The sequence below is a fragment of the Leptonotus elevatus genome, chromosome 2 (assembly GCF_054856555.1).
Source record: "Leptonotus elevatus isolate MCC_2025b chromosome 2, RoL_Lele_1.0, whole genome shotgun sequence".
In the NCBI taxonomy this organism is placed as follows: domain Eukaryota; kingdom Metazoa; phylum Chordata; class Actinopteri; order Syngnathiformes; family Syngnathidae; genus Leptonotus; species Leptonotus elevatus.
The window spans coordinates 35774958-35798133 of NC_141240.1; the positions used below are offsets into that span (position 1 = coordinate 35774958).

The 23176-nt window shown below is 40.2% G+C and overlaps 2 protein-coding genes across 2 annotated transcripts; one reads left to right on the top strand and one right to left on the bottom strand.

Moving 5' to 3' along the window:
- Positions 1–8828: 8828 nt before the first annotated feature.
- On the bottom strand, positions 8829–13480 carry spata2 (spermatogenesis associated 2). Its single transcript, XM_086069776.1, has 3 exons — positions 13377–13480; positions 11710–12524; positions 8829–10558 (listed from the first exon to the last, which is right to left on the bottom strand). Exons 2-3 carry the CDS (start codon positions 12058–12060, stop codon positions 9209–9211), a joined length of 1701 nt encoding a protein of 566 aa, XP_085925902.1. The 5' UTR covers positions 12061–12524; positions 13377–13480; the 3' UTR covers positions 8829–9208.
- A 613-nt stretch (positions 13481–14093) lies between these two features.
- On the top strand, positions 14094–22423 carry rnf114 (ring finger protein 114). The gene is made up of 6 exons (XM_086069551.1): positions 14094–14295; positions 16214–16364; positions 17014–17120; positions 19037–19151; positions 19234–19341; positions 19420–22423. The coding sequence occupies exons 1-6, from the start codon at positions 14108–14110 to the stop codon at positions 19483–19485; spliced, it is 735 nt and encodes a 244-aa protein (XP_085925677.1). The 5' UTR covers positions 14094–14107; the 3' UTR covers positions 19486–22423.
- Positions 22424–23176: the final 753 nt, after the last annotated feature.

Sequence of the window (23176 nt, forward strand, 5' to 3'; positions counted from 1 at the left end):
AAGAAGTTTCCCCTGTAATATTATTGTGATTGCAAAGGACTACATTTACATTTACGCATTGACCCGACACCCGAGCGGCAACGTTCTCCCACGCCGCCTTCCCCTATGGGAAGCCGCTGCGGTGTTGCAATTTTTTTCTAAAGACATGCTCAAATTCGCCATGTGATCGCATTAAGATTTTCAGTTGAGAGGGGTAAAAAAAAAAACACACACGAAAGCAGAGGGCGGCGCCGTGCTTTGCTTCCCTGTTGCCATGGTGACTCGACGAATCGGGGCTCCGTTGATGTGGTCTTTTTAACCTAGTGGTAACGCCAGGTGAAACTATACCTCAAATGTGAACACTAAATTTAGCACCAGGCTCAAACAGGTCAATATGCTTCAAAGGCCAAAATGGCCTCAAAATGGCTAAACAGCCAAAATTATTTTAAGGTTCAGGTCCAATTATGGCTCAAGTCAGTGTTGCCACAACAGTGGGGACCACTGCAATACAATGACATTTAACCACTTGTCTTAAACAAAAAAAATGTATCATTGTATTTTTATATGTATTTTATTTTTATGTTTGTGATATCCACAACAGCTACTGTATTTAAATTTGTCTCCGTGTGTTATGTTTTTCATTGATGGATTGTACTGTTTGTTATCACCAGTTCAGTTATGATTATATTATTGCTCTCGAGTTGCACTCAAAACTCAACAAGAAAAAGTTTTTCATGCAAACTTCTGAATAAAAGCATTGAATACTGCTGGCTGAAAATGCAAGGGCACATTCTGAACGTTGGTTGAATAAAGCCCTTATAAGAATGAAGATTGCTGCCATAAATGCTGTTTCTTCATTCATAATGGTACACACACACACACACACACACACACACACACACACTGCAATGCCAAGCTATTAGCCACAGGTCATTTATCAGAGCAGAAATGCAAAGAAATATACAGCATACTTTTTGTATGAGTCACTCTATTACCAAAAAAAAAAGATGAAAGGAATAGATTTAACTCTCGGAATCTCATATGGTAGCTACAAAAGAATGATGAACACAGGTCATATGTGTCAGTCCTTTATACTTAACTCACTACTAAAGTTTGACTGCTCCTATGGCTACCGAGAACAGCAACTACAGGCAAGGCCAAGAATGCAGACATTAAATGCACTGCAGCATCTTTAAATTCACTTCAAGTGGTCACTGAAAGCCAACAGGGAGTAAGAGAAAATCACTTGGGTGACAGGAGCTAACTAGAGGAAATTGCAGCATTAAATCATAAAGCAACTGGTCAGAATGTCTAAAGCGAGGACAGAAGTTTTATACGGACGTAGGAGACTAAATTAGATTGAAGACGTCTTTCTTCAAGGTCTTAGAGGAGCATTCAGCTGCATGTGTGTCAAGTTACTCCTACGACTTCACTGTCATCAATATTTCTAAAGGTAGTGAGTGTGTGTGGGGAATACGCGTGGTCTGGTTTACACCGAAACTTTGGGCCACATTCAATAGTTGAATAGGCATGTCTTCGTGAAATTGCTTGTATGTGTGAGTAATGTGGCTTTGTGTGGTGAAGTCGGTGGCAAAAGTGGAGGAACCACGCAAAGGAAGGCAGGGGAGGTTAGGCAGGAGGGCAGATCGATTTTTACAAAAACGGAAAACAAGAATCTAAACACACAATTTACAAATAACCCCTAAAATGAAACTAACCAAAAAACACGGGAGATGTGACCGACACCAATTTTTGACAACAATGATACCACTCAGGGGAAAAATGGGAAACTAATTAGGCACTGTCTGATTGGTTGATGAAAACAGAAGAAAATCGACGTTGTTTTTTACAGATATCATTCCGGGCTCTTCATGTTTTTGGAATGTGGAATTTGTCTAATCAATACTGAAACGATCCGTCTACAAATTACTGTTCCCATTGTTATTACAGTATGAATGTAAAGGGTGGGGGGGGGGGGGGGGTTGCATGGTGCTTCATGCGGCCAGTCATACTGGAAGTTTGGTGCTCCATAAGATCAAATCCAGCAAATCATGTGGGAACAGGCTACTTGCTAATCTGTGTAAGTTTAGAGATTCTTTTGTTCAGACAATTAAAAAAAAAAAATCCAGTAAAGAGATAATTCTCTTTGTTACTGTTCTATAAACCTTAGAACTGTGAGGAAGACATGCTAACCAGTAACCAGCCCCGGATACAATCCATACACTCAAAATGCATATCCACGCTTAGGATTGGTCAAACATTTTGGAATTTGTGATTACTGCAGAAAATTGAAAAAATGCAGGACAAATTAATTTAGTTTGGAATGCATGTAAAAAAAAAAAGCATGACAGGAGCTGCCTGTTACTTTCGTAGAATCTTCCTTCAGTTAACTCATTTACTTCAAATCCCAGTTCTGGCTGATTTCAAGCCTGGTTCCACCATTCTGACCAAAGCCAACAAAGGCCAGATTGTGTGAAGGCTCTAAAAAGTATCCGAACAGATTATCCTGTCGTATGCGAATAAGAGAGGCTTATAAATTATAAGACACTTAAGATTGACTTTCTCTCACTGACAAAATCACGATCAGGATTTATGACAATCGTACATATGAAAAGTTCAATTCTGGGGGTATTTAGTGTTGTTTCACTTTAAATTAGTTTACATAAAAAAAGTTAAAACCTTAAATTATTAGAAGTTAATCTGAAAATAGCTACTTTTTTTTTTTTAGGTCAAATTATGTTTTAGCTACACATTGAGCAAACTTTTTTATAATTTTTAAGAAATTTTATTTTATAAAGTTGCATTATAGCAGAGCTTTTTAAAAATCTATGTATTTTCACGTCTAGACAAGAATAAAGTTTGCTGCTATAGACAATGTGAAAAAAAAAAATCCATTGTTCATTCATTACCTCATTATCACATTTTTATTAACAAAAACAAAACCTTGCTTCAGTTCCCTGCTATTAACCTGCGAAAACAGAAAAAAATGCTCAATGAGGTATTGATTGTCAAAACTGCAAAGAAAAAAAACGTTTCGAACCTGTATATTAATCTAGATGGATGGGTTGGGTTAGATAGATAGATTGACAGATAGATACATTAAGTTCTGTAGAGTAAATTTGACTCTATTTAGAGTTGGACCAAATAGAGTCAGTTTTAGAGTAATATTTACACTTGGAAGAGAGTAAAATAAAGAATTGAAAAAAATAAAATAAAAGTCACTGGAGGTTTGAGGAACGAACTTATACAACCTTCAGCTTGGGAGACAGTCGATCTACTCCCTGAGCAAGGCAGCTCCTGCTGTGTGTTAGTGTAACGCTCGTGTCAGCTAGAATCTGCCTAACTCCAAAAACATCGTTTTTGGTCTTATCTTGGATATAAGATAACAGTAGGAGGGGCATAGCTGAAGGTCGTGAGTTTGTTCCTCAACCCTTGACTTTTTTTCCCCCAATTCTTTATTTTACTCTCTTCCAAGTATAAATATTATTAGCCTAATCGAAAACTGAGTCTATTTGACTCTAAATAGAGTCCAATTTACTCTATAATAGAGTCAAATTTACGTTACAGAATTTACTGCGTAAATGTTAAAAACTAGCAGCGATTCATAATGTTCCCATTTAAGCCATAATGCAGCATAGCATGTTGCTTAACAGACTTAATGTGAATCTGACGATTCAGGCAGTGCATTCATTAAATGTCCAAACAATGTGCCACCAGTTATTACATTATATCCTTTTCCAGCTCTACAGTATTTGTGTCCCCTTCATGTTAGACGCCACCTCAGCCTCCCTCCAAGCTATTTGTCAGCACAGTTGTGACTCGACCCTGAGGAGAGGATGATGCAGGGCGTTCAGACCGGCACTCACACAGCATTTCCATCATTGCAGCAGTCCTTCTGATGTCCATTGCTTTGATTCCCTCCTTGCACATAATTACAGCTGCATCAAGCACCAGCTAACATTGGGGGCGGGGGCATTGATCTTCACCAAGGCCAGTCTTTGGCTGACCTGTTAAATGTTTCTGCCCTGATAAGCAGTATTTGGTCCGTGATGACACCCCTCTTTTTTTTTTTTTTTAAGAACCCTCCCGGTAAATTTGAACAAATCCTGCATGGAAATAAAGCTATGACTTGGCAGAGTTAATCATTGTGTTGGCAGCAGACAAGGGTTCAGCTCATGACCTAGTTTTTGGTATATACTGTATGTATATTTACAGTTCAAGAGTGGTAAATTCAAGCATCTAATTTGCTTAGACACAGTGAGCTTAAACATCTGCATGTTTATCCTGAGCAGCTGCCAATTCCAAAATGAACATCTTGTGGTATAGAGAGAGACCTGCTGTGTAAATTTGCCACACAGCCAATAAGGAATTGCCTCAATTAGGATGTTTTTCTCATCATGGCTTTCACTCTAGTCCGCTCAAATTATTTATGCACATATACTCTACAGTTGAACCTTGTGTTTGGCTGAATTGATTAGAATGAGTTTACTTTCAGATTCAATAATTGTTTGAAGCTTTTACTATTGCTACTGTTGACATTACAAATTTGTGAGCATGTTCAGCCACACGTCAAAATGAGTACAATACTGTACTGTCTGTAAGCCTACTGCATTTCAGGGTGCCTGAGTCTGTGGGTATTTAGCGCCATCTGATGGTCTGACAGAAAAGGTACAGTAACCCTTGTAATTGCCCTCTGTTGTAAACTAAACTCACTTGAAGGGCCACAGTAACTCGTACAATTTTATTTACAGTCAATATTGGTACTACTACCTTCATATTTTTGTGCCTTACTCTGAAAAATGCTGATTCATATTCTCAAGATTATTTGTTGCTTTCAGTCTCTCTCCCTATGCTCGTATGGAATTGGGTAGGCTAAAGTGCTTTTATTTACTCTTCTCCTTATTCATATTCAATATCTTTAGACAATTTCCACAATATTCACTTGTTTTTCATAATGTGTTCCATGTAAAATTTTGTGTTCAGTTGGCTATGTAACGGCATTTTGTGTTTGTTGCTGCCGCTGGGAAAGAACTTCCTTGAATTATTTTTTTTTTATCTCAATGGGATATGTCATTGTTAAAGGCAAGATGAAAAAAATGTCAAAATGATGGAATTAAATAAATATTTATGTGTACATTTCATGCACTTTCCAGCTCAGAAAAACAGAAACAACACTTTTTTTCAGGGTTTTATTTCTTAAATTAGTTTATAAAATATCATTTACATTTGTTTTAGTCATTTACATATATTTGTTTTCACCAATTAACAATTTTGGCTATTTTCCCTTTCCACTCCTAAACGTGGCCACACATTGATCATAGAAGGTCCATCACCTTCACGAAAACATTGTGCAATGACCTCCAGTGCCAAAGTGGAAGGGAGGGGAAGGGGGGTCTTGAGTGTTCATATGTGGGGTGGCAGAGGGAAAGAGGTATGGGCGGAGAGAGCATGCCAAAGGTGGGTCAAGAAGATCGGGAATGGTAAAACAACCAAATCTACACAACCATTCCAAAAATATAGAATAGCTTTGGAAAAGTTGATTTAATTTCCATAACTCAATTCAAAAAGTTTAACTTTTATCAATTATAAATTCAGGGCGCACAATTTAAAAAAAGTATTAAGTTTATTTTTACATAATTTGGGTTTACAGCTTGTGAAACCCACAAAAACAGGGTTTCAAAAAATGTGAGCACTGTGAAGAAATCCTAACTCAGTGGTTTGCATCGGAGAAAAAGAAAAACACAAATTAAGATTACATCAAATTAATGAAAATATGGAACTTTCAAAACGATACCATCCATCTATCCCCCCCCCAATGCAAACAGAGGTATACATTTTCCACAGTATTTAAATTTTTGAAACCCTGTTTTAAAAGCTGGAAGCCTAAGTTATGTAGAAATAAACAAATTAATACTTTTTATTTTATTTTATTATGGGCCTTCAATCTATAATCAATTAAAGTTTAACTTTTGAATGGAAATTAATCAACTTTTCCTAGATATTATTTTTTTGAATGGGTAATAGCACACTTCTCTTTAAGTCAACCACACAGAGAGGTAAAGGGAGTGCTGACCTCCAACCAACAGCGTTCCAACGACCCACTGCAATATCCCACGCCACAAAATAAAGATCTTAATTGTCCAACATCAGCAATTCATGTCCTGTGATAACTGTAAAATAGATCTTTTCCATCATCAAACGCAGTAGGGGCCCTGAAAACTGTTTAGCCCTTTAGTGACCTAAATGATCAGTCTTGCTGTTCAGAATTGGGTCGCTTATGGACATTGATTGGTTCTCTATGAAAAGGTTTCATGTCTACACTTTAGCAAAAGCACATCATTTACTGAATGGAACAATGACAAAACATCCAGGGCAGACCGCAGGGTTTCAACCTTTTATCGTTTGTTCTTCATTTGGCAATATCACGCTTGCAATACTTCAAAAAGTCACCTCTGCTGCTGGTATGACTCACAATGACAAGAGTTGAACAACTAAATACGCATGTGTGTGCATATGTCAAGAATTTAAAAGGCTGTGGTAGATAAAAAATAAATAAATAAAAAGATTGCACATCTCCTAAGGTCAGTGGAGACATCAGTGATAAACAAGTTTGTCTAAGCTGATAACTGGAGATTTGTTCTTAAATAAATCTCAAATATGAATTATTTTTTATAGGAAAAATAAAAACAGAAAACTCCAGTTCTTAAAATAAATAAGTAAACACCCAGTGTATTTGATCAAACGTGCCCTAAACCCAAACTATGGCCTTTGGGTTAACTTAAGTCTTCATAAATCACACTTGACTCATTAGTAACATCAAGAGTGAACGACCACCAGCCTTCTCCGAAACATCTGTGTTGATGAAGCCACATTTGCGGGCATTTCCGTTTAAGTACAGAAAAGTCAGTACTATAGCCTAATTACTTTACAGTATGGCAGATATGATTGTAAGGCAAATTAATTAACAGAACATGCGGAGTGCCAAAATAAACATTCAACATATAGACTGCATTCACCACTAAAAACACTGCATTAAAAGTGGAAACTAAACTTTACAAAAAGGCTTTTTGGAAGGAAATCACTTCATTGGAATCACCTCAGTGTGTGGCGCGGCGTGCAACGGCAAATCCACACTGATGCATCTGAGCACAAACCATCGCACTAAACTTACTCATACTTGCAACGACTGGCAGAAACATACAACCGTTAGAACATATTTGTGATGCTATAATATGCTTAGATTCCTGCTCACGAGTCAACAGTAATGATTTTAAATGGGCGCGGGACACTATACAGGCCATGAGGGGAAAAAATCCAGCAGGTGTAACCAACATATACAAAATTGTATTTCACATTAGTGTGGGTGTATATGTTGCCATCGAAGCAACACATCCAACTGCAGCTTCGTCACGACAGACTCCACATGGAGTAAGAGAGAGAGAGAGAGAGAGAGAGAGAGAGAGAGAGAGAGAGAGAGAGAGAGAGAGAGAGAGAGAGAGAGAGAGAGAGAGAGAGAGAGAGAGAGAGCTTCCTTTACCATCAACTGTAAACAAACTCAAATGCCCCTCAAGTGACGTTTTCCCCCCTCCAGTGTAGAGCAGCAGCAGCAATTAAGTGATGGTTAATATGTAGTGTAAGTTGATAGCATATCAATTCGACATATTTCAGGTGTGGGGGTGGTTACACTGTTTTTAGGTTGTGTTTTTTTTTTTTTTTAACTTAAGTTCCTTCATGTGATGGTCTCCTCTCTCCTCTACAAATCTGCATTTGCAGGAGCCTTCACGCCCTTAAAAAAAAAAAATAATTAAATGCACGGAACGGTTTAAATCACATTTAACTTAACATGCCGTCATTGGTGATTTGTTCTCGAGTGCACAACGTTCTGAGCTATAATGGATGTGAACATCCATCGAACCCTGCTCTAAAAACAATCATCCTTCAACTTTCGACCACGTGACATCTGAAGCATCACAAAGCCTCTTCTACAACATTACATTTACATGACTGACTGGGATAGATGCAGGAAGAATGTTGGATCGGAATGAAAACTGTGCACTCTAATGGTCTCCTATTGGACAGTTTGCTCGGGATATGTGGGGGAACAACAAATTCAACGTTTCAGAAGATTCAAAGTCTGGAAAGTCACACTGGCTGGAGCGCTTTGAGGTAGACAGAAAGCATGACAGAAAAACACTTTCACATTATGTACTCTTTCGAACAAACAAGATTCATATGCTTGAGGAGAATCTGCATGCATTTGATTTGTGGCCCAGACACTTGCTGTGACTCCACCTGAGACTTGACAGAGAACCTCTGATCTAGCGAGGGGGGACTGCAGCATCCTGGACCACAGAGGTTCTGAGATTTGAAATACGGCTTGGATGGGATCAAAGCACGCGCACGCGCACACACGAACAAGCTGGTCCACTAGAAAGGAGTCAACATCTCACAATGTCACAACCTCTCAAGTCAACAGCAGCATCAAATCATCCGCCAGCTGGAAACCGTAGAGGGACGTGGCAGGGGTCATTTACAAGGCATGACTTGATAAATAGAATATGGCATCTGATCATTGTCTCAAAAAGTCCCTTTGAGATACAGTACTTCCCACCTTGCCTTAATGGCAATTTTTTTTTTAATCTATTTAAAAGTCTCACATTATTCTACAGAATATAGATTTAAAAATATATACTATTGTTACTAATATCCAGTGTATCTTTTGTCACTATTATTCAAGGTTTTTTTTAAGTCTTTTTTTTTTCATGCTGCAAGATCAGGAGGTCTTTTCAGCACACAACACACACACAATATATTTTATATATATTTATGTATATATATATATATATGTATTTGATTTTTTTTTTTAGCTTATAAGTAGATATTCTGGACTTCATTTTAAATTAGAAATAATTTAACTTTTCAACTCAAAGTTTTTCTTTTATGGGACAAAAGTAGAAGGACTGGATAAGCACTACAATATCACATGACTAGTCAAGAGCAGGTAGCAAGGCAAAATGTCGTCGTAGAAGTAGTACATTAGATAAAAGGCCAAAACTTAAAGCAGACAATGTGGCCCTACCAACAGTGAGGGAGTTCCAAAAAGACTTGTCAGTTTGTGAGTTGCGAAAAGGGCAGCAGTGCTTTAGCAACAGTGTGCGGCGATGCTGCCATTTAAAGGTGGGGACAAAAAAAAACAACAACTGAGAAGCAAGACCTCGGTCTACCTGGATCATCGGTACACCATGTGCGATATGGTGCCCGATTTGAAGTTGAGCTGATGGTTGGGCACAAACATGTGCTGGGGATTTTTTCGCGTGCACATGTCCTTGCCATACAAGCCCATGCACGAGTCACATGACACCTTGGAGCAGTTGACGCAGGTGTGGGACGCGCCCGGCTTGTTGCAAAAGCCGCATCGCGATCCTCCCAAACTTATGCGCTCGCTGCTGCCTCCTTTTGCCGTCGTCAAGGCAACGGACTTGCTTGGGAACAGCTTGGTGGATAACAAAGGTTTGTCCACCAGGTGGGGGTGAGGGTGGGAGTGAGTGTGTGAGTGTGTCAGGGTGAGGGGGTGTGGGTGGAGATGCGAGTGGGAGTGCGTGTTGGAGTAGACGGAGAGCTTCTCCTTGACGGGAATGTAGCCGTCGATTGGCCGCGTGGATTTGAGGTGGTAGTCCTGCAAGCTACAGCACGGGGAGGGCTCGACGTCGTGACACGCCGAGCACAGGATCATGTCGCACCTCTGGCAGGACGCCATGGTGGAGCACCCCAGCCCGCAGCCCTGACACTTCACACTGCCGTGAGATTTGAGCATCCAGCCGTCTCGCGCGTCTCTCGGTTCTCGGGACGGAGGCCGCAAGGGCGTTTGCCTCCCGCCGGTGCCGCCCCTCTCCGTGTACAAGTCAATCTCATCCAGCGATGAAAGTTGGTAAGATGTGTACGCGTCAGCCGGGGGAGGCGACTGTGTGGGGAAGAAATCGGCAATGGGGCTGTAGGAAGGGGGTGCCGCCACGGAGAAAAGAGATGCCGAGGTGTTGGGCCTGATGATCTCATCCTTCATATCCTCCTCGGCGTCCACGAAGAGAGGCTCCTTCCTCAGACTCAATGAGGCTTTCAGGATGGGTTTTGTAACCGCTGCGTGCCAGTGACCCGCCCCATCTGTCACGTCGACCGACTTGGACGGTCGGCTACCTCGCCTCAGGTGGTGAGCGTGAGGCCTCTCGATATCGAGAGGCTGCACAGACAGGCGAGCCATATCTGCCCCGAGACTGTCGCGCCTACGGAGCGCCTCGGCGCAGCCGGCCGCGTCGTCTCTGCAGCCCCGGCGGAGTTCCAGGGCCTCTAATTCCGAAGCGGAACCGCGGGCCAGAGCCACCACCTCTCCCAGGAGACGACACTCGGCCTGGGCGAGGAAGAGCTCAAAAGCCAACTGGCGGAGATGAGCCGAACCTCCCGGATGCTCCTGGAAATAAAACTGCGAATCATGTTCACAGGTGTAGCCGATTGTGCGCATCAGAGATCGAAGCTCGGCATCAAGAATGGCAGACTTCAGATGGTAGACATAAGGGCCAGTGAAAGCCTGGAAGAGGGTAGAAAAAGAGACCTGTAGATTTCATGAATTAAAATTGCCGCGGACGTTTGAATATTTGCAGAAAAAAATATTTCATCAATAAACCACATCTTTAAAATTACTTTTGAAATATTTTATAACTGATTAGTGTTATGAACTGATTATTGTTGTTTATTTGGTCATGCTTAATGAGTAAACAAAATCTAATTTAGCAATATCACGAGAGGGAATGAAACGTTTTTTTGCAAATGACAGCTACTTCTTGGCTACAAATTCATGCGAAAGGCTCTATGTGGCTGCTTCAGATTCAACTACATGTCAATTACAGGTTATAGTACATACAACGGCTGCAAATAAATAGGGATGGGCGGGTGTCGGGACGATACCGGTATCAAGACGGTATTTTATTTTTTTAAGAAATTGATTATGATTCAGTTACTTATATGGTCCGTAACATTGATCATTGTTTTTCAAAGCAAAAGCACGGTTGAAAATGTCTTCTATTGTTCCATTCGCAAACATCTGCTTTTGCTTCAAATACGAAATCAGATATACAATGGCTATTAACTCATTCACTCCAAGCCATTTTCACTAAAGCTCCTTTGCTCCCGGCTGTTATACTGGATTTTTTGACTCATTTTGCATGAGAATATTGTGTTCTAATGCTAAAAAAAACATGGGACCTACAAAAAGAAAGTTTAGAGTCTCTTTCTTTCATTGGGAAAAAAAAAGTATATTTCTATCCGTTTCCATTTTGCAGCAATTAGCATTATATAGCTATGTTTCATCATTATTCACAAATCTGTTGAAAACACTGGGGAAGAGTTTGTTGCAACATGGCCTTGGTTGCTCTCTTATACTCTGCTACCACCTGCGGGCCTTTTTTGTAATAACTACAATTGCTTTAAGCGACCTCTTTGGGTCAGAGGCTCCTTTAAAGCCTTCTGTATGCTCTAGCATAAAAAAAACTACGTTTTTGGGACCATGGCAATATTTAAAATAAAAATTATTTTATTATAAATTATACGTTTTTGGGAGCAAATTAGTTAATGATGAATCTATCAAAATAGTTCAGTTAATTTAATGTCAATCCATTCATTTTCACAACTCTAGAAATTAGTTACTAATTTAAAAAATGCATTATATAATAACGGACTGACCTTAATACATTTGAACTCTTTCTTCCAAGGGAAGAGTAAGAGATTGGTGCATATGGTTTCCAGAGTGTGGAAAGCTCTCTCCAGGCTCCTGATGTTGCCTCCTCTTTGGCAGCGAAGCGAACCCTCCACCACTTCATAAAAGCGCACCATGCGGAAACGCTGTCCTGGGTCTGGCTGGTAAGCCCCAAGCAGCGCAGTAGCTGTGGAAAGTAGGGCCTCGCTGTCCTTATGCCTCGTATTGCCCCCTTCGTGCGAGTTTGCCACCCCATATTTTTCCCCTCCATCTTGAAGGCGCCTCTCCAGTGCCCCCACATATCTCCGGAACAAGTCTTCTTTTAACTTTGCATCCATTATATGCAGCAGACTAACAGTCAGCCGGTTTGCTTTTGGGAGAGCACATCACTCCCTTTTCATAATCTGCACAAGGACATCACTTTGAAGCATCATTGTGGCACACCAAAATTCAATGTGTGCAGCAGCACACACTCAGTGTTGATAATGTGGCGGGAGGAGTAGAAGAGAAACAAGACTCAGCAGCATATCCTCTATACAAGGGATGGCGCTTTCAATTGTTGTAGCTCAGCTGCAGGCTGCACGGATGTCTTCTTCCTGACATCTCCGACAGTAGCTCAAAGTCCGACTTGAAACACAAGCCAATGTTGTTTTAGATGAGGTCAGAATGGGCATTTGCTTTGCTGCCTGTTAAAGAAACGTTGTTGTCTATCCGCTGAAAGCCCATGTGCAGTGATCCAAGGTTACTGGAACTCAACAAGTCAAGAGTCCCAATGGTGTGATTGTCCCAAGCCAGCGACAAGCTGTAATGAGACGGGAACATTTTGACACAAACACACAGAAGACAATAGGATTTACATTTATTTGGATTGTTGTGATGAATCTTAATCTAACCATAATGAAAACAAATTCTAAAATATTCAAATGCATTCCTGCTTGCCAAAAGATCTAACAGCAAAACGGAACTGTGTGGACCAAAAACTGGATGTTTTCATATGATATTAAATAATATACTTCATGTAAACACATCAAAGGCAACATGAGTCAATTGCAGTTTGCTTGAGAACTAAAAGGCACATTTGTCGTTCGTCTTGCGCTAGTGGGAATGTGTCTATAACGATTGTAAATAATTATGCTTAGCAGTAAAAGGCAGCACCAGTCTGCCTCTTTTAGAATCAAGAGGGGGTATTTACACGCAATTTGCGTCTGAATAGTACAATCTAATCTAATCGTCCGAAGGATTGGAATTCAGGTTATTCCAGTACAAACCGACCGAACGTAAACGGACGTGAATAGCGAGTCAAACCAAAAATCACAAGCTAGCGTATTTACTACGCCTTTACGCATTCCTAACCATTGCTCCATCCATTCCGACACCGCGACACGCACGTCATCATAAATTGATCACAAATGACAACGTTGAGCGTGGCAAGGGCCCCCACATACGAGCAAAATCAGTGAACGCCCATTTCACCGTAGCTGTTTTAGCGTTAGCGACTAGGATAATATTCACTTTCAAATAAATAGCATTTTGTTTAAAGTCATGGAGCAATTTAGCATCAGTAAAAGTCAGCAGTTGTATTATCACACTCAATTCGGCATCAATTGACTCTCGCAATGTCTCATAACGAGAGACCACCAGCAGCATATCTTACCTTTGACAAGTGCTAGCCGTAGCTAGCGTGAAGCGAAACCTGCTCAGCTGTTGGAAATTCCCATCAGCTGAGTACGCATGCGTACCACTGGGATACGTCATATATCACGTGATGCTTTGAGGGCAGGCTGCCTCTTCGGTAGCTATCACAGAGGCAGTTCACCCCATTAATGGTAACAAAGTAATTAAAGTAATTACATATTCAATCCAATCCACTTTTTTTTCTATAGCACATTTTTTTAAACAAGCGTTTCCAAAGATGCCATAATATCATACATATAAAATCTAGTAAACCAACTATAAAAACAAAACAAAACAGTCAATAAAATACTAAAATACAATAAAATAAATAAATAAATACATAAAAAATAAATAAATTAATACACGAAAAGACCCCGATGACCACACAATTAACGCTACACTAAGAGCCAATTATTCATTATATCAATATATATTTATTCAAGCCCAGGCACAGATGAGAACCCGTTTCAGCCAACGTTCAATCCTAAAGTCCCTTTGTTCCTTTATTTTTTTCCCATCTTTGCTGACGTCACAGCCACCAATCAACAAGCCCACGCTCAAGTGTTACAGATGTTGCATCGTATTAAAAATGCAGATACAGCGATATACATAAAACAAAACATTATTTTTATTATAGGCTTGGCTGGCGTGAGATCATATAACCGAATTTATGACGACAGCAATAGGCTCCGCCCCCGCACAGGAGCTCATATGACTGGATCACGTGGTTGGTGGCGCTCGAGCACAGGGAAGAGAAAAGAAATGGCGATGCTCGGAGGCTTCAGCTCGACACAGCACAAGAAAAACATCTCTGAAGCCAACAGCGACGTGTCCGAGTTTCTCTGTCCTGTGTGTCTCGAGATATTCGACAGCCCCGTCACGACACAATGCGGCCACACGTAAGTACCAGTAAAGCACTTTTCTCCCTATTTGACAGCGGATTCCCTTTGACATCGTCTACCATTAGCAAAGCGTCGTTTTAGGAAACCGATTTAAAATGGTTGTTTAATCGTCTCGTCAGATCGTCTTGGTCACACTTTTGTTGGAACATTCTAATTTGTCTTTGAAGACCATTGTAGCGCAATCGATTCTGACGTGCGTTACTGTTGAATGTTTTTCTTTCGTCCTCGTTATTTTTTTTAATAAATAAACCCACGCCTATATGCTACGGTGTAAACAATGAGGGAAATAACTAACTTAACCTTGTCTTTCTAATCTTTTTGGGGGGGGTTGGAGATGAACAGGCCAAATCATATGTCTATTCTTTGTTACGTCGTCTTTGTTATTTAGCAAAATCGCTGCTAGTTTGCTCAGGATAAGGTTTGTTTACATCAAAAAACCGCATGGGAGTTGTAGTCCTTTTCGCGACTGTGTAGACTACGTCAACTGGTCAAAAGACCACAAGTCCTTGCCATCGAACACTATTGTTTGTTCGCTACCGAAGTTGTAATTTGACTTGTCAGATTACACCATGAAATTTATTTGTCGGGTGTACAAAAAGGAAACTGGCTCCTATGCTTATTGTAAGGTCCAGAGTATATGTTGTGTTGGAAGCTGTTATAACATGTCCAAAAGGAATAATTACTTAATAATAATAAATTTAAAAAAAGCAAAAGCGTTTGGTGAATATAAAGTGCCTTTGATGTCCTCATCATAATATACAAATTGAACAGAATGATGATGAAACTGAGATATCTGGTCAGTAAGATGCTCTTTGGTTGAACCGACTGCCAAACCAGCTGTTGAGGTTGCATATGGGATGTACTTAATTAAAGGGATAGTGTGTAAAAGTTCACCATTACATGGCACCAGAGCTGTTGATAGAGAGAGTTTGGCCAACTCTGTTTCAGCAGGGTAACAAGATGGCGTCCATATGTCATGTGACCAGCAGTTGACCAATGACAGCATAGAGTAACGGGTAGTTATTGGTCAACTGTTGGTCACATGATATATGGATGCCATCTTGTTACCCTGCTGAAACAGAGTTAGCCAAACTCTCTTATCAATGGTTCTGGATGGCACGATATAGCCAAAGTTTGTGCATTTTGTAACGCACGCACTGCAGAGAGAGACCACACTTCGCAAGCCTACCGCCAATTATTATTTGGAGTGAACTAACGAGCATTTAGGCGAGTGACCGCAATTTAGCATCACGGGGAGAACCCTGGCGAGTGACCAAGCAAGCAGGAGTTAGCCGGAGCGAATCACAAGGGCGACTAGCGGGAGTTAGCTAGCGCGAGAAGCTAGTAAAGGCAACAAGCTGCGGCAGCCCAAATCATGGGGGACTGTGACGACGACCTGCAGGCCCCAGCTGTGGAAGGTAAGCGGCGGTCGACCCATTGGGTCCGACGCTAGCTACAAACAGCACCAGAGGCTAACTACGTTAACAGTATCCGTAGCAGAAAGATGGCGGCAAAACATGCATGTCAGCCTCTTGTAAGGCGCGGCGTGACCTATGTAATATAATTAGCAATTACTAGACCTACGAGTATATACAAAATGTGCATTGATGTGATTGAACATATTTTTTGCATGCTATTGAACTCAATAGTTTGTTTTAAAAACAAATGAATTATAAGTTCATCACTCGAAGGCGCTAAATTCTACACTCTCAATTTTACGTCTTTTGAGCAGGGTTTGGCTTGATAGGTCTCCCAATGACTGAGATATCAGAACATTTCATAAATCTATGTTCTATCGTAATCTAAGAGGGAAGTTGAGAATTGGAATTTGACAAAATTCACTTTAAAAACTATGTGTGTGTGTGTGTGTGTGTGTCCTCCTATTTAATTGTCCTTCTGTTTCTCTTCACCTCAGGTTCTGCCAGAGCTGTTTGCAGAAATGTTTGCGTCCACAGAAACCCGCGTGTGCAGTGTGCCGGGCCGCGCTTGGCCATTGCACGAAAGCTGTGGAGCTTGAGGCCCTGATCCAATCTTCTGTGGCAGCTTGCAAAGGGTGTGGAGCTCAGGTATGCTTTGGTTAAATTATGACTTTAAGCTTTCAATATGGCCTTACTGGTAGGACAGTGGCACCTCTGTTTTGAGAAAGTTCCCTTCACCAAAAGAACTAAGTAAATCATTCACCCACAATGAACCCTTTTACACTTGTGATCAAGAATGGCGACAATTTGATTTCAAAAGTTTTGTGCCTTTGGGGCAGTGGCTCAAATGGAACCCACATTTTCCTGTTGTTGCCAAGCCTCAACCCACTTTTATATAAGTTAAGAACAATAAAAAGATACCAGTAAGTATTGTTCAGAATTCATCTTTAAAAGCATCAGAATAAGTCTTTGAAACATTTGTATATAATATATATTTTTAACACAAATACACACACTTGCATGTTAAGAAACTTGAGGCTGACAACTGCATGTACAAAAAAGAATAGTAGTCAAATTTAAATATCACAATTGCATAAAATACGACCACACCACCACCTCTTAGGACTGTTTTTTCTTTTTAGGAAAGTGCAACATCAGTAGTGTCTTCTTAAAAAAAAAAATGGAGGATGCAGACAACCTATTGCTAGCTGTCTGCAACCCACCATTTTGGTATTTTTTCGATAATTTTTTTCAACTGTCTATCTTAAAGATTGGTTATTAATGTGTTCCTCTCTAGGTTGGCCTTTCTCAGATGAGACTCCACACAAGTGCTTGCCCAAAATACCAGGAGTACATTGAGGAAGGAGTTAGGACCACTGCCCAGAGCCAGCCTACTATCATCAGGTCAATAACTCTCTCAAATACCACTTGCAGTGTCTTCTGCAAGGTGTATGGGATTAACTATTAACAATAATGAACATCCGGGCATTTCTGATATTTCCCCAATACAGCGCAATGTAAATGCTTCCTTAATACGATTAAAACAAACAGTGTATTGCATTGCTTTTGTCTGTCACTATCATACAAACCAGGCAGATTAGGCAGATTGTTATAATAATTGTCAAATGACATTTCATCACATTTTGTAATCAAAAATAATGCTCACAAATCAAATTCCAAGGATTCAAAGTCCCAATGCTTTTCAATGAGTGGAGAGCGTTATTTCACCGAGTCGACCGCCATTTTGACTTGTGACATAAGGTCTGAATTGTCAGTAGCCAATCACAAACAAATTGCCCTCATTGGGGCAAATTAGAGATTCAACACCGCCGTGAGGCAAATACTGAACGTTTGTTACAAAGGTAGAGTTATGCGAGGACTCTTTCGAGAAACAAACCTGTTTGTACAGAAAGTACAAAAAGAACATATTGTTATGCTTATTCATGTAATGGTCCCACTGATGTGCTCTATTTCCGATATCTAATGATGAAAGCAATAAAAGAAAAATATTGCTGTATAATATTGTACTTCATAAAAAAACATACAGTAATGACGAGGACTGCAAGAATCGGTGGTGACTCGAATAGAGATGCAATTTGGCTGTTAAAAACAAACACAGAATCAGAATTCTCAGATTCGAGTCAGAACGGTTCATAACATTATTCGTGTTATGCACACTCACCGTATGTGACGTATGTATGAGGGAGTGGCAACATGCGCATTGAGATAAGCGCGCTGCCTTCGAACCCAAAAAATTGCTTGTCTGTGTATTGTCCAGCATTAAATTCAACTTTTAAGCAGACAGCCATGAAAGCCCAGCTATGCTGTTACTTCACTGTTGTTTTCTCGCGTCACAGCAGCATACGAAGGGCTTGACCGCTTGGACCAGGTTAGCTTAGCGCTAGCTAGCTAGCTGGCATGACACAATACAAATGGATTTACTAGACCAAAGCAAGAAAAAAAGCCTGTATTCTACCGTTGGCCAGTGTATGATACGATGAGGGACCCTGGAAGTTGAAGTAAGCTATTTTAAATTAAAAGGAAAACCTTTCCGTAGGGTGACACTGCTCAACGAACCGTTAGTTAAATACATAGATACGTCTGAATGAGGCACTGTAAAGTGCTTTGGACACCATATGGTGTAGATAAATAAGTGCAATTCATGTATCATTTTGATCAAAGTGAATGTTTCATTTGTTGGACTATGAAGCAGTTTTTCGGTATAAGTACAATAAGTAACCGATTCGAGTTCATTCGCTACTCGCTCGTTAATGTGAATGTCAATAGCAAACAGATTTTGGGTGCATAAGCATACGGATATACTTCACATGGGTGGTCTTAGCTTCTCAGCAGTAATTTTACTAACTTTTCACAGAGGATAAATAATATTCCTGTGAGTATTATTATATTATCTCTCTACATGTGATGCTGCTTTGTATTCAAATATACGTTAGTTTAAGGGTTGTAACTTGTATCGCCACAACACAGATGCTGACGTACACATACGGCGAAACACATACTTTTTTTAATGCGTAGTTTGGCAGTAAACTTCAATTGGGATTGGCAATGAAAAGCATAAATATTTTAAATGAATCGTTTACCATAAAAAGTTTGTGTCTCAAATGTTGGCTCACCAGCTAAAGCGTAAAAAAAACAAATTGGCCAAACTCAACAGTCGGATCACGCACATCTGAAAGCACCAATGTAATTATTTTGTCTATGGTGGCTCTAAATTTTAAGTTCAATGTGATGACACCTCTGAGAAACTGCAATGAGATTCAAAACGAACAAAAAGCAGCTTGTTGTTTGTATCTTTACAGTCCAGTGCCAAATCGTTACACTTTTACCTGTCCGTACTGCAACTGCCAGAACCTTGATCAAGATGGCCTGGTTGAGCACTGCACTACCCAACATGCCCGCGATGCACGGCAAGTGGTGAGAAGCCCTTTTCACCACTTAGAACTGCGACTTAATCATGGCCGAAACGCAATTTTATCATCCATCTCCGTTGGTCTAGGTTTGCCCCATCTGTGCCTCCATGCCGTGGGGGGACCCAAACTACCGGAGTACCGACTTCTTCCAACACCTGAAGATTAGACACACATTTTCATATGATACCTTTGTTGTAAGTTGCTGCTGTCACAGAGCCAGTGAGTAAGTCGACTCCAATAAAAAATAACATTCTTTATCACTTTTTGCGCAGGATTACTCTACAGACGAGCACACGATGATCCAGGAGGCTTTACAGCGCTCCCTTCTGGACAACTGAAGTGTGAAGAAGAAGAATCTGGAAAAAGCGTGAAAGCGACAAAGAGGAGGATTGCAATGTGATATCTTGAGAAGGCAGAGTATGGTCATGAAAATGGTGGCTGGCTAACTGAGTTTCTCAAGAGATTGTACCCATGACTTTCGAGGTTTATTATGACAGTAATAAACCGTGCAACACACTTGAAGAGTAGAGGTGGGCACGTCTATGAATTTTGAGCGCCTGTCATTGGGCAATCGTCAACAGTCGGGACACCCTTCAGCCATCATCAATCTGTCAAAATATCAAGCCGAACCGTCAATCCAGTTTTCATCAATTGCTCAGCAAAATGAGCGTCCGTCATTGTTTCCGTCATTCGAAGTGGACATCCATCAATTTTCTGTCAGTCATTCGTCACCAAAATGGGACGTCTGTCATGGACGGATTGACAATTACAAACCCAATTCCCAAAAAGTTGGGACACTACAGATTGTAAATAAAAACTGAATGCAATTATGTGGAAGTGCCAAATTTCAATATTTTGTTCGGAATAGAACACAGATGAAAGGTCAAAAGTTTAGACTGAGAAAATGTATAATTTTAAGGGAACAATATGTTAATTGTAAATGTCATGGTGCCAACAAATCTAAAAAAAAGTTGGGACAGGTAGCAATAAGAGGCTGGAAAAGTCAATTGCACTTATAAAAAAATAGCTGGAAGACCAGTTACCACTAATGAGGTCCATTGGCAACTTGATTGGAGTATAAAAAGAGCTTCTCGGAGTGGCAGTGTCTCTCAGAAGCGAAGATGAGTAGAGAATCACCAGTTCCTCCAATGTTGCACAGAAAGATAGTGGAGAAATACCAGAAAGGTGTTTAGCAGCGAAAAATTGCAAAAAAAGGTTGAAGTAATCATCACCGACAGTGCATAACATCATCCAAAGATTCAGAGAATCTGAAACAATCTCTTGTGTGTCAAGACCGAAAAATCACACTGGATGCCCATGATCTTCGGACCCTTAAACGGCACTGCACCGCAAACAGGAACGCTTACTGTAAGGGAAATCACAGAAAGGACTCAGCAATACTTCCAGAAAACATTGTGGGTGAACACAATCCTCCGTGCCAGCCGCCGTTGCCAGATGAAACTCTACAGTACAAAGAAGAAGCCATTTCTAAAGCATACCAAGAAGCGCAGGCGTTTCTCTGGGCCAGTTATTTAAAAGGGAGTGTGGCAAAATGGAAACCTGTTTTGTGGTTAGCCGAATCACGATTCAAAGTTCTTTGTGGAAAACTGGGGCGCTATATCATACTGACTAAAGAGGACAAGGACAACCCAAGTTGTTATCAGCACTCCGTTTATAAGCCTGCATCTGTGATGGTACAGGGTGGCATGAATGCGTGTGGCATGGGCAGCTTCCACATCTGGAAAGGCATTGTCAATGCAGAAAGGTATATTCAGATTCGAGAACAACATATGCTCCCATCCAGGCATCACTTTCAGAGAAGATCTTGCATTTTTCAACCACGTGAAGCACCAATGTCAACATAATGGCTGCGTAGGAAAAGGATCCGGGTATTGAAATGGCCAGCCTGCAGTCCACTTCCTTCATTTATAGAGCACATTTGGCGCATCATAAAGGGGAAGGTGCAACAAAGAAAGCCCAAGACGATGCCTCTCTGTGGTGAAAATGGCCTTGTCCCAACTTTTTTTTTTTTATAGATTTGTTGACACCGTAGGATTTAAAATCAACATAGTTTTCCCTTAAAATTATACATTTTCTTACTTTAAACTTTTGACCTGTTCTATTCTGAATACAATGTAAACAATTTGGCACTTCCACATAATTGCAATCAGTTTTTTCCACAATTTTTATAGTGTCCCAACTTTTTTGGAATTGGGTTTGTACATTGACGGACTGAAAACCCGTCATTGCCTGATTGACGGAATGCCCACCTCCGTCCAAGAGCATATTTTCTGATTTAGGTGTGTTGCTAGTGTCATCGTCTCATATCTCCCAATCCAGTGCAGCCTATTGATTGAATACTGACTGACCAATAGAGCAGTTCACCAAAGTGTCATTGAACCAACGATTTGCAAATCACATTCCTTGTCAATACAAGGGTAGGGTACTACCTGTAAATGGCTAACTTGCCTGCAAACCTGACTTTACTGAAGAGTTAACATTAATAATTTATGGGAATTGCACACTGAGGGTAGTGCGAGGGTCTTATTTTCTTTATTTTATATATTCCTTTTTTTAAGCACTTTTGTGTGTAATGGGTGTGTGCTGGAAAGAAAACGAGAGGGTCAAACTCACAGATGTTTTCTTTGAACATTTCTCCCTTGTCTTTGTGCTAGTTGGTAGATGTTTTTCCTCAGTTCCAAAATCATAGGGCTAATGGTTCACTCGACCAACTTGATGCAAGTGTGCCGTATTGGCAGCCACCTTGGTGATCGATTTTCATGTGGCGCATCTTTGTGCATGTGTTTTGACCACTGGAGGGCAGTAGCGTCCTACTCTAACAGGCCAGTGGACAGTTGATTCTGTACTACCATAAATAAATGTGCTCTACTGCTGCTCTTGAAATGAATTATCATGAAGTAGTCTGACTGCAACATACATGTGCAGTTACTGGTCTGGCAGAATAACAAAAATATATCCTAACTGTTCCTTTTTTCTCCTTTTTTTTTTTATAGCCGTAGTTGCTTGGTTCACACTTCATTACTGCTGACTGTTCTGGAAAATTTCAAATAAACAACAGGCCAGTCTTGTGCTTCCCTATAGGCCTAAGTGGCAGCAGATTGTTAACACAATGTAAGTTTAATGTCACCTGATATCTGTTTCTGTGTCCAATGTATTTGTCTTTTCTTTGGTATACAACATTGTTTTCCAATTGCTTGTATAATGAACAAATCTATCAAGTCGCACTGCACAATAAACCCAGATGAAGTAGCTGTAGAGCTTTGTGTATTTATTGACTTGGATTGTTGACCACTTCAAATATTTTCAATATACAAAAAAAAAAAATCTACAAGGGTATTTAAAGCTCAGGCTTGACAGGCATTTAAAAAACTAAAGTGTAGAAATGTACCGATAATAGAGTGTCTAATATTGTGATTCCACCATTGCGTAGATCTCAGTAGGTTGCATCAGTGCGAACGACAAGCACAATAATAGACACAACGTTAAGCATGTTAGTGAAGTCGCAGTTGAATATTCAATGGATTCTCATAATGTAGTGGCTGGACAGCATATCTAATTCATTGTGGTTGGGTTAAATCTAAAATGTAATAAATCACTAATAAATTAAATTGGGCACAAATTGTAAAATGTTTAGTGTGCCTGCAATGTGCTTTGATGTTTGTGTATGAACAGTGTGAATCTGAAAGTAAAATGCACAAAATAGTTTGCACATTTTTTCCCCCCATTTAACCACCCAAGAAATTAGATAATCTGTATTCTTAAATGGCAAAGTAAATTGCCTAATCTCAGCCCAGAGTACACCTTTCACTTAAAGGCCACAAGCAGACAGTAAATTGTGAAGGGCTGGTGAAGTATTTTCAGGGTTTACCCTCAATTTGGTAGCGATTTCCATTTCCTTATATGCATTGAATAATAGTATTTTTTATATTAATCTTCAAACACACCTTGATAATTTCAAATCCAACGCAGCAGGGTCAAAAGTCAAAATCATACAAATTCAGCCTTCCA

Coding starts and splice junctions, on each gene's coding strand:
- spata2 (XM_086069776.1), bottom strand. CDS start 12,060: ATGGATGCAAAGTTAAAAGAAGACTTGTTCCGGAGATATGTGGGGGCA. Junction 10,559..11,709: donor AAGAGTTCAAATGTATTAAG/GTCAGTCCGTTA, acceptor ACCCTCTTCCAG/GCTTTCACTGGCCCTTATGT.
- rnf114 (XM_086069551.1), top strand. CDS start 14,108: ATGACTGGATCACGTGGTTGGTGGCGCTCGAGCACAGGGAAGAGAAAA. Junction 17,121..19,036: donor AGCCAGCCTACTATCATCAG/GTCAATAACTCT, acceptor GTATCTTTACAG/TCCAGTGCCAAATCGTTACA. Junction 19,152..19,233: donor CCCGCGATGCACGGCAAGTG/GTGAGAAGCCCT, acceptor CCGTTGGTCTAG/GTTTGCCCCATCTGTGCCTC.